Source organism: Varanus komodoensis, unplaced genomic scaffold (assembly GCF_004798865.1).
Source record: "Varanus komodoensis strain SLA01 unplaced genomic scaffold, ASM479886v1 scaffold37, whole genome shotgun sequence".
In the NCBI taxonomy this organism is placed as follows: Eukaryota; Metazoa; Chordata; class Lepidosauria; order Squamata; family Varanidae; genus Varanus; species Varanus komodoensis.
Genome location: NW_025335889.1, coordinates 7,222,541 through 7,234,690, shown reverse-complemented (window position 1 = coordinate 7,234,690; position 12,150 = coordinate 7,222,541). Strand labels below are relative to the sequence as shown.

Below are 12,150 nucleotides of genomic sequence, written 5' to 3'. Positions count from 1 at the left end.
TTTTCAAAAATTTGTTTTACTTTATTTTATTGGTTATTGGATTAATGTTTTTAGAATATGGCCTTGCAGAATTATGATGGAAAGGCGAAGATGAAGTTGAAATATATGTTTACTGATTGTCCTGTTCTGCCCTTAGAGAGAAGCACTTGAATGGTTATTGTAGCACACTGTAAATTGCAGAGATTACTTACTTGGAAATATAACTTGAAGCAATAGAGAGTTGATTTTGGCATCCTGAAACTTTTGCCCTTGCATGACCATAGACAGTTGACATACCAGTTTTAGAGTTAATATGTAATGGGTAGCTGATGTAGTATTAAAGATTTTCAGAGATCTGTGAATATAGGTTCTGTTCTGTTCAGTTGCAAAGTCATGCCCGACTCTAGCTATACCTACTTTAGTATAGATGTTATAGTATAGTATATAGGAGACCTCTGACCTTTTCAGTTTCATATTTTGAATTGGTTAACAGCTCTATCACTAGGAGAATATAATATTTAATGAGCAGTGCAACCATCAGCCTGCAGGGCAATTTTAACCCTTACTGACCTGGTGAGGGTTAGAATGGGCTGAAAATACCTTTTGCTAATGAAGAGTAACTCTGCTGACAGGGGCAATGTCTACTCCAGCAGCCCCAGTTACACCTGCAGAAAGCATCACAGATACAATTCTACAGCTGGTGCTATTCCCATCAGAACCCAAAGAAGACATTCTGGTGGCACAGCTGGTCTGGGATCTGCGGAATACAAAGTGGTTCCATTACCCTGTAAAGTGTTTGAATTGGGCCTCTCACCTATGCCAGCATACTTAATTACCCCACAATGGGTTTTAAAGGTGGTTGTGGGGAATACCATAAGAAAAATTCAATGGGCTGGCTGAAAGCATGGTAAAGCCATTATCCCACCTTATTACTTATTTATTATAACATGCTAAAACATGTAAAAAGCCATAACATTAAAATTAGGCAGCAACTAAAGATTAGGCAGAGGTATTTCTTGAGTTAAAATGTCTGGAAAAATAGAAATGTCTTAATTTAGCACTGGAAATATTGTATTGTGTTGTTGTTGTTAGTCGCAAAGTCATGTCCAACCCATCGCGACCCCATGCACAACACTCCTCCAGGCCTTCCTGTCCTCCACCATCTCCCAGAGTCCACCTAAGCTCATGCCAGCTGCCTCAGTGACTCCATCTAGCCACTTCATTCTCTGCTGTCCCCTTCTTCTTTTGCCATCTATTGTGCCCAGCATTAGACTCTTCTCCAGGGAGTCCTTCCTTCTCATTAGGTGGCCAAAATATGTGAGTTTCATTTTCAGGATCTTGCCTTCTAAAGAGTAGTCAGGGTTGATCTCCTCTAGGACTGACCGGTTTGATCGCCTTGCGGTCCAAGGGACTCACGGGAGTCTCCTCCAGCACCACAATTCAAAGGTCTCAATCCTTCAGCGCTCAGCCTTTCTTATGGTCCAGCTTTCACAGCCATACATTGCAACTGGGAAAATCATAGTCTTGACTATACGCACTTTTGTTGGCAGGGTGATGTCTCTGCTTGTATTGTGTAGGCATCCTATAATTGTGATGCCATCACCAAAAAAGACCTCCCTTTTGTTCTTACACAAAATACTTCCTATAAAAAAGGCAAAGTATCTCACAGTGTTCTGAGTTTCATGAAAGGCTATTTGGGCAATCCTACTCCTTTGTGCTGAGGCTCTTATGCTAGTTAAGTCTTCATATATTGATAGAGGTTGCACTAATTTCTTCATAGTTCATGAAGAAGCAAAGTAGTTGTAGATCCAGGGATTCTAAAAGAAATTTGCATGCACCCTATGTGGGATGGTTATGCTGCTATTGAAACGATATAGTTATCCAACAGAATTAGCTCAGTTCAGCAAAGTAAACTTCTTTTTAAAATTTTGCTAGTTTATATCTAGCACAGAACAGTCAAACAGAATTAAAATTTGTTTTACCTCTGGAGTATCTTTTTTCCTAGATTGCTGGCCGGGTAGCTGAGGAAAGGGGTGCTTTGCTGGGTCATGAAGTTGGATACTGCATACGATTTGATGATTGTACTGACCCACAGGCTACAAGGATTAAGGTAATATATTTTATTGAAATGCCTGTATCCCATAACCATTTGCTAATGCTTTCAATCAGTGTTTCAAGGTGAAGAGGATATAGTACTGGAAATGGATACTCACATTTATGTAAAATAGAAGAATGGAGGTTTCCCAATACTTGAATTCCATGCTGATATGGTGATTGTATATTGCTGTTTGGAGTCATAACATCACCATCAGATAGGACCATTTTTGTGCACAAATACCCATGTGGGAATTTGGCTGCCCAGGGGATATGCTGTAGTAGACACCAGGAGTAGCATATGTGACCAACAAATTGCAAATGTTTTTCTAGAAAAGACTGAGGAATCTCGTGCAAACTAGATAATTAGGTATTGGGACTCATAGATGCTGCACATGTTAAATAGATAACAATTGGAGTGGTGTAAGACTGGGCTTGTTCTGTTTCAACAAATGGTGGAAGGATCTATTCAGAAGGACTTTTTGCATGTCGCAACCTCGATGGGTTGTTTAACCCTCACAATAACCAACAATCACTGGATTCATATAACCAAGAACCTCAACAAGGTTTGAATAAGTGACACTGTGGGCTAAATTTTGACAAGCGCTGGCATATTGTCCAAACCCATTTTGTAACTTTTGTTAACCCTAATTATGTGAACAAGCTAGTGAATATAAACGCTTTTGGACCACAGAGCGGGCTTATTCCCCACTGGGCTGTTCTTGGGCTTTTTCTTAACTTGACCCACATAAGGCTTTTTCTAAAAGTCTGTTTCTGCAATTCTTGCTCTGTTTCCTCATGTGTGTGGCTGGTGCATATAAGTAAGGATCCACACTGATCTCAGAACTTGGGAAATAGAAGGCTTTATGTATTTTGGAGCTTTCTTTCACTGAGTTTGTTTCATTAAAAAGTCATTATTGTTTCTTTGTTTTAGTTCCTTACTGATGGGATGTTGGTGAGGGAAATGATGGCTGATCCATTACTAACAAGATACAGGTAAACAGTGTTGTATATATTAATGTGTGACATTGATTTCTAGATACTTCTTTCCCTTATTGGATTTTAAGCAGTAAACTTTTGGGATCAGATGTTGTCTGTTTCCATCTCTACCTTTCTCTCCTTTGCTTATTGGTCTATAATAAGCCATTCAGTGAAATCATACTACATAAATAATAGGTGAGATTATTAGAATGATAAAATTTACGGCCAGATTATATTTTCCCCTACTCACATCTCATCCCAATAATATGTTAGGTTTTGCTTCATAGTCCTTACCTTACATTTATTTATTTGTAGATCAAGTAATGCTTTGGGAGACCAAAAGCATCCCAAAGCAGTTTACATGAAATGATAAATTACAATAAAAGCAACAAAAGATAGAGCAACACAGAAAATGAAAAGCCAGATAAAACACGGAATAGAACAGAACACTCTAAACAATCTGGGGCCTTCACTTGGTGTTGAAGGCCATCAGACTTATTCAGCCATGTCTCCATTGGGACTGCATTCTAGAATTGTGTTGGCATGACTGAAGGGGGCTTGTTCACAAGCCACTGTTTGCCACAATGTAGCTAGCATATTTTTATTTATTTATTTATTTATTTATTGTTTATTTATTGCATTTATATACCACCCCAATAGCCCAGAGGGCTCTCTGGGTGGTTTACAAACATCAAAACCCCAAATACAGTATCCAATCCTAAACAAATAAATTGGCTACACCACAACTGAGTATAAAATAACATGGTTAAAATGAATAAATATGCAATTAAAATCAATTAACTTTAAAATATTGGTTAAATAAAAAGGTCTTGACCTGGTGCCGAAAAGCATATAATGATGGCGCCAGGTGCACCTCTCTAGGGAGCAGATTCCGTAGTTGGGGCACCACTGCAGAAAAAGCTCTCCTCTGAGTACTCTGTCCCATAACCTCTTTCAAAGTGGGTTCCTGGATGAGGGCCCCTGCTACTGATCTTAGGGGGCAGGAGGGCATATAGGGGAAAAAGGCGTTCCTTTAGGTATCCTGGTCCCAAGCTGTTTGGGGCTTTATAGGTAATAACTAGCACCTTGAATTGAGCCCGGACTTCAATGGGAAGCCAGTGGAACTGATAGAGGACTGGAATTATCTGAGAATAACGACCAGTCCCCGACAGCATCCTGGTAGCTCTATTTTGCACTATCTGAAGTATCCGGACCTTCTTCAAAGGCAGCCCCATGTTGAGTGCATTACAAAACAGGAGGTAACCAGTGCATGTGTCACTGTTGCCAGGCAGTTCTCCAGGTAAGGATGCAGCTGATGGATCTAACATAAGGGCCTCTAAGGATCTCAGTATTTAATCAGGCTTATATGGGTAGTCTGATTCTTCAGGTATCCTGGTTCAAGCTATTTATGGTTTTTAGGGTTAAAACCAATGCTTCGAATTGGACCTGGAAAGAAACCAGAAGTTAGTCCAGTTGTTTTAAAAATAGCAAGATGTGTTTTGTACATTCGGGCTCAGTTAGTAGCCAGACTGCCCAAGTTTTTAGTAACTGTAATTTCTGCACTGTCTTCAATGGCAGTTCCATTAATAATGCGTAGCACTAACCTAGATGGGTGTTTCAGGGACTATGCTAGGCTGTCTCTTATGGATGCTGGGGAAGGCAATAGGTTCTCTAGAACCACTTTCTAGAATTGAACATGAAGGAACAGAACTACTGAACCAGTCTGGAGGAATACCATGGTTGATGCCATATATGGCACATACAGCCTCTTCACATCTGGAAACTTCTCATTTTACTGTAAAGGACATTATCTTAAGTAGAGCTATTCCTGGCCTTTGATTATTTGCCTTCTCCTGAGTAGTAGGTGTGTGAGTGGAACTTCATTGATGGTTGTTGCATCTCTGGAGTTTTAAATTCTGTGAATTACAAATGCATGACTTCCAAGATTGACTTAAACAGTGATTATCAGAACCGTGAGGCTTATTTAATGAGTTGCAGTTGCTAAATGCTTTTTTTCAGATGGTCTTAATGGTAGCATAATTAACACTTCTGAAGATGTATTCTTTTTGATTTGATTCAGTGTCATCATGTTGGATGAAGCTCATGAAAGAACCCTGTATACAGACATTGCCATTGGATTGTTAAAAAAGGTTAGAACTCTCTAACTATATTGTGTAGTGCTCCCCATCCAAATTGTTCCACTGGGAAACGAGCAAAGAGTTGTAATGCTACTGTAGCTGTAATCCTTAAATTCTTCTTGGAGCCTCTGTTCAGCAGCTGTGAACCTATTATCCTGGCCCAGTATGCCATTTTCCAACAAAAATCCCTCTGTCTGAGTGCTCGAGACAGCTCAATGCTGAGCATTTGCTTCTCCAAGAGATGGCAGGTGGCATTAATTAATGGCAGGTGGACATTAATTTAGAATGAATGCTCTTTGATCAAAATTCCAGAGTATATCCTTTTACACAAGTTGGTGGTTTACAAAACATCAAGGAATCAATCCTGATATTATTTCAGAAAGCCTTTTTTCTGGCTTATCCTAATGTTTGCTTATGAATTTTAGGCAAGATGCGTTAATATCTTTTTTTCTTTTTTTTTTTTTGATAACATTCTTCATATACGGGTAAGTTCCCATCTCAACATAGGGGAAACTGGACATGCTTATAATGCATGAAAGCATGTCCTTCTTTTCAGTTCATCATAGGTGGCTCTGAGAAATTGAAAACAAACCCTAATTTTATAATTGTCTTGTGTGCCTACTCAACTAGCATTTTTCACAAATCAGTTCTGTAATGTAAGGGATTTTGTAGCATTTGACCGTAATTGAATAATGAGTATATTTTCCCTTCTGTGTTTCCCAGGTTCAGAAGAAACGAGGTGACCTTCGTTTGATTGTAGCATCAGCCACACTGGATGCAGAGGTAAAACTAATAGATTTATTTAAATAATGGCTCTTGAGTGATTGATTTCTGATAGATAAATGAGACAAAAATCATTCTTGTATTGTAATAAGGCCTGAAAAGAAGAAAGCACACAATCAGTTGCAGAGGCACAATCCGATGGGAACATAGCTTGTCCAGACCAACCCCACCAGAACAAATAATTGTTACAAAACCACCTTTGATGATTTCGTTCAATATTCATTGCTTCCATTGATCTTCTGCTGGAAGGTTTCCTGTTTTCTTGACAGGGATACTGTAAATACAAGCACAAGATTCTCGTGTTCAGCCTAGGAAATAACTGAAATTTTTTTCTACTGAAAATGTGTGCAATGAACTTTTCAAGTGTAATTTGGAGCCTGTTGCTTCCTCAGTATTGTCTTTCGGAAAGCACAGATGTTGATCCCTTTATACCCATTCACTTCCCGTGCTTGCATCCCTTTCCTTTCCTATGTTGCTGGTACAATGGTAACCAGAAAACTCCTCACTTGTGACAACTGGGATTTTGCCAGCACTTTTGCTGGGGGAAACAACATTCCCTGGTACACCTTCTGCTGGATCACCACCCATTCCTTACTAGACACTGTGGCTGTTCACATAACATGACAGCCCACTATGGATTATTTAACCCACAGCAAGGCTGTGGTATGTGTGTGTATGTGGCTTCCATTTTCAAAATGCAGTTCACACTTAGGGGTTGTGTTATGTGAAGCCAGTGAAAAGCAATTATGCAAGGGTTAGACAACAGTTGTAGTCCATGGTCTGATTTACCATTATGCAAGGGTTATTTAACCATCTCATAACCCATTCTCACCAGGATTACTCAACACAATATTCCCTGAACAGGGTTTGATTAATGCATTCTGGTGCCCATGAACTTTGCGGTGCATCATGGATTAAATGCACAAGGAATAATGACATGATTTATTTATTTATTTATTTATTTGGAATATTTATGTGCTGATGATGTCTATGAGATGGAAGCAAGAGAGCAAGTGCTTTGATTTCGTCTGTTGCTAGAGCAACTATTTAAAGTAAATGCCGTGTGAAGAAGGGCATTTGGTGATGTTAAATGGAGAGTGAGGAACATGATCCCAAGTAGAACTTTCACAGATGAAGCACTTCCCTTCTTTTGAGAGGAATAATACAAGCTCATTGAGATTTGTTTTTCCAAGCAGAATTTAGATGAACCCTTTTTTGAATCCATCCCTCCAGAATCTGTGGGCTTCCTCTAGTGTGCAGTCCTGCAAAATGAGCTGAGCCAAGAGGAAGTTTGCAAACACATGGTTCCACAACTGCCAAGCTTCCCTGTCAGGAGTTGCTGCAAAATACATAAGTGGGGAGCTGTGAGTGGGTGTGCCAGCTGCCATTCCTGATGACCAACCTTTTTCCCCACTCACTGTGGAAACCACGGAATCCGATGGATTTTCTGCACAAAATGGATTCCTTGCACATTCCTATTTCTAAGCTAAGAAATAAAGTCTGGATGACTGGCTTTATTTATTTATTTAATATATTTTTATCCTGCCCAACCTGAAGGCTCTCCGGGTGGTTAACAAAATATGTGACATGGTTGACATTAGGTACATTTAATTTGGTGATGATCTGCACAAATAGCTAGGAGCTTAATTTCTATGAATTTAAGATAATAGTATTTATCACTTGCTAATTCTAATTCTTTTTTAGACACTTTGTGGGGAAACTGTGAAATTGCTTGTCAGTTTATTTTATTAATAGCTTTTTGTTTATTTATGAGTTATTGCATAAATAGTAATTTTATATCATTTCTGTTCCATCTAATTTTCCTGCTTGTTAAAAAATGAAAAAGTTGTAGCTATATATTAACAAGGGGAAAAATTACTCATTAGCAACATAGATATTAAATGATACTCTGCTCTCAGCCCTATTTAATGTCTCCAAAATGACTGATAATTACTAGATGAATAAATTAGAATGTAATTTACTCATTATAAATTATATCTACAGTAGTTGTTATATAGGCATCTTATGAAAAGTGGGAGGAGTGAGAAAGTGATCTCCCCAACTTCCTGCTCTGCAATTTGGCTTGATAGTCTTTTTGCACATCTAGCTGGGGCATTTCAAAAGGGAAGGGAAGGAGGCTGAAGGGGCTTCAGGATATCTTAGTCTGGATACAGTGGTCTCTTCCTGTGCCACCCCATAAAAGACCTCTTTTTCCCCTCTCTCTGAGGTTGCTTTCCTAACCTCAAAGGTGTAGTTCTTTCCATACCAGATGCATGGTAGATGTCCTTCAGTTTTTTCTAAAGTCAGAGTGCTAGTCTGAACTTGGCTTGAGGAATCCAAACTATCCTGTGGCCCCTCAGATGCTTTCTAGGGGCCATAGGTTTGTTTTCCTATTGACTTACGTTCTGAAGTGTGTTTTGTGGTAGTATGAAATGTTTGCAAAATGGAGAAGTTATTGTTGAAACCTCATATATGCTAGGTACTAGCTTTGGCAGCATATTTAATATATAGCTGGTGTGTATGATCAGATTAAACAATGTTTGGTATGCATGTTAAGTGTTTCCTTCTAACTCTGGAAATATTCCCAACTGTATTTCCTATTTCTCCAAAAATACTAGGTAGATGCCCTACTATTAATGGGCATGCCTTATTAAATCAAAATGATGAATTATCAGAAATTATTATTTTGATCTCAAAACATGTATATAATAATTTCTATATGTGTACATAACAGGATGTATGAGTTCACTTTGAAAATGTCCAGCTAACATTAAAATAAAAGTAACAATGTCCTACTTGAGCTCCCAGTATCCTGTAGATCTTTGCTACATTTTAATGATAAAAATGATAATGGCTTGCTGTTTTTACCCTAGAAATTTAGGGATTTCTTTAACCAAAATGAGACCAGTGACCCAAGCAAAGATACCAGCATGATCCTTACTGTGGAAGGGCGAACATTTCCAGTGGATGTCTTCTACATTCAGAGGTCTGTTCCTGTTTAATACTTGTAAGTGGTGGCTAGAGGAGCATGCATCTTTGATACCTGATTGTCAACCAAAAGTCTGGGAGGGAAGGGAGCTTGAAATAGATTTTAGAATTTTTTTAAAAAGAATTGTTTTACATGGGCTTCAGTACCAACACATTGAGGATGTAAACCTGAATCTGTTTTCCAATTGAATGTGTCTTTCTCCTATTTTGTGAGCAACAGGCGCAGACTTCAGTGGAGGAGGGCTTCGGGAACCTTCCCCCGTCCCCTTCTGCACCGGCCAGCTGGAGCAGACTTCAGACGAGTGCTACGGGGACTCGGTGGAATCTTCATGCTTTTCCTCCCCTGGAATCTTAGTCCTTCCCTTCCCCCTCCACAGAAGGGATATGGGCAAACCTGGCAGCACCTTCATGCCCTCTCTCCTCCTCCACAGGAGATGGACAGGTCCGATGGCGGAAGTGGGCTCGTTTTTTTACCCCGGCACACACAGTGCTTGCTTTTGCACTTGTGCTGAGCAAGGAAATGTGGGTGTCATAGATGGATAATCATATGCTTGTAAATCATATCCCTTTATGTTCTTCCAAACTTTTGCATTAGACATAATTGAGGAATGCTGAAGTAATCACAATTGAAATATTCTGGAAAAGTAGCTATGTTCATTTATAATTGAACCAAAAGATAGTTCAATGGGCTTTTTGAATCTAACTTTCTGTTGTGGTATGTGCTTTTGTAGGTTAGTGCTTATTTCATTTGCTGCATGATGTGGTGTTTCTTTTTCATACCTTAAATACCATTTGGGGTGTCTAAATATATAAATGTATTAAAGGTTTGGGGTTTCCACCTACCTTGATTTTTAGTTGAAATTAATATTTGCAATATTCCCTTAATAACTTTTTACAAAGAGAGACACACTTTATAGCAAAGCTAGGGCAGCTGGTTTCTTCTAATAGAGTTGCGTTTTAAAAACAGTTTTCTAACTAGTGTGCATAGGTTGGGTCACACACATATATGCACATATGACTCTTTTATGCTTAGTGTTTGGCAGCTGATCATATGAACTGTTCCACTAGAAAGCATTTTCTTTGAGTGGTATGAGAGTTCAATCTGTTTTGTTTCATCCATGATGGCCAATCTGTGATGGCCACATATGCAGGATCAGTTGATTATCCAGTCAGTGTGTGATAAACTTCCATGTTTGATCCAGAAATACATTTCTAAGGAAAAGGAATTGTTTGCTTTAAAAAGGCTTTAAAGGGCTTTAAAATGCCCTATATAATCAATCTTAGATTTAATGTCTAAGTGCATGTTAGATGCTTCTTGCAAAATGTGTAGGCCCTTAGAATTAGATTTTTATAACTGTGAAATGGGATATCCTGGCAATAAGAAGCACTTCAGTTTGTATTTGTATTGTGCTTAATACTTTATAGCCAAAGTTTAATAGAACTGAATTGTTTAAATTTGACTTTTAATATATATTAAATATTTTTTCATGTTTGTGAAATTCTTATGTATGTATCTGTGCACATGTGTGTGTGAATGAATGCATATATATTTAGAATTTGTGATAATATCAAATAAGTGAAATATCTGTGAATGACTTATGAAGAATCCAGGAACAACCAATTATTGATAGGGTTGTGCATTAGGCATGTTATAAGGATGTCACCTGTCTATATTATATATGAAAAGCTAACTATATATTCTCTTTTATTTCTCTTGGTGTTAAGACAAAGCAATGCATTCCTATATTTAACTATGTATATGCTTTTTTTCAACAGTCCTGTTCCAGATTATGTGAAATCCACTGTGGAAACGGTCATGAAAATTCATCAGACCGAAGGTGATGGAGATATTCTGGCATTTTTAACAGGCCAGGTAGACACAAAAGAAACATTTGTCCTGTTCAAAATGTTATTTTTATGTAAGATACCATGATCACTTGATTCCATTCAGCCATTCTGATTGGATTTATTGCTTATATACAATGTGTGTTTGTGTGCGAATGAAGAAAAGAGAGAATACCAAATGCTAGTATTCAGGTATATTATTCTAATGGTAATGTATACATCTCTGGTTCTGTTTGATTTGATGTATACATCTCTGGTTCTGTTTGAGGGAACTCTACAGCTTCATTAAGCAGCATAAAGTCCATGCAGAATGGTTTGGTACTAGCCGGGGGGACCTGCGGAGTATCAAACAAGCGGTGTATAGAGAGCTGCTAGAGGTGGCCTATTTTAGACCGCAGGTCGTCAAGAAAGCAAGGAGGGAGAGCCTCTCTCGATACCTGAGGGAACAGACTTACCCGATAGAATATTTTCAAGACAGGAGGGTTCCGTTCCGGTTCTTTTTCTATCATTCAGAAGAGAGACTATTTCTAGGCCCTGTATTCCTAAGCATCTCTTTGTGCTGGGCTTTTTCCTGAGCAGTAAGCATTGTCTGTAAGGTTCCTGAAATTGTCAGCCCCTTTAGCAAGGTTGCTTTCAGATTACTAAGGATTATGGCTTAGTAGCTGCACAAAAATTGTTCTGCTGTTCCAGCTAAGTGTGCATATCTAGTTTCCAAGAAGAAGTCATAAGTGTTAAAGTTTTTGAAACACATAATAATATAAATGTGAATGGCCAGTTCAGCCTGTGCTTTCCAGATGATCAGGAGCCATAATGTGGATTGGCATGTTGATTCTGACCCTTTTACTACAAAAAACTACTTTATTGCACAATTAGAAGGAAAAGAGAGCTTATAGTAACTATTAAGTAACTTAAAACATTTGTTTGACCTTCCAGGATGTTTGGAATAACAGTCTGAAAAAATTGGTGTGGTGTTCCTTTTGGAATGTTGTAACTTCTGGAGTTACAAAGTTGTATCCAATGTTATAGCCTAACATGAGTCTTATTAATTTCAGTGGTTCCACTCTAACCAGATAAATTGGATACAACCCACTGGGAAACAGTTATTTTTGTTAGTTGGAAGACCAAGCTGCTCCATACAATGTAAAGAAGGAAGGAAAAGGAAGTCTTTTGAGACTAAGCCATCTTCCTTCCTTCCTTTTTTAATTCCTGGTTATTTCCAGGAACTATCCCGTGGGAGCCATGAGTTCATGTAGATCCTGAAACTTAAAAGGAAGTCTTAGTCTAGTCAAGAAAAACAACACAAATTTTGTTGGCTTCCTCTTTTGAATAAGTTTGTTGTATG

The 12,150-nt window shown here is 38.4% G+C and overlaps 1 protein-coding gene across 5 annotated transcripts in view; it reads left to right on the top strand.

Moving 5' to 3' along the window:
- The window catches only part of DHX35 (DEAH-box helicase 35), a 44,760-nt gene that overhangs the window by 10,499 nt on the left and 22,111 nt on the right, over positions 1-12,150 (top strand). For 3 of the 5 annotated variants that reach the window (XM_044440325.1, XM_044440324.1, XM_044440323.1), the window contains exons 5-10: positions 1,985-2,089; positions 3,008-3,069; positions 5,135-5,204; positions 5,916-5,975; positions 8,849-8,961; positions 10,740-10,836. In XM_044440325.1, coding sequence (XP_044296260.1) covers positions 1,985-2,089; positions 3,008-3,069; positions 5,135-5,204; positions 5,916-5,975; positions 8,849-8,961; positions 10,740-10,836 — 507 coding nt within the window. Of the gene's footprint in view, positions 1-1,984; positions 2,090-3,007; positions 3,070-5,134; positions 5,205-5,915; positions 5,976-8,848; positions 8,962-9,183; positions 9,406-10,739; positions 10,837-12,150 lie in introns of all 5 variants that reach the window. The other 2 variants (XM_044440322.1, XM_044440320.1) reach the window with 1 other exon arrangement.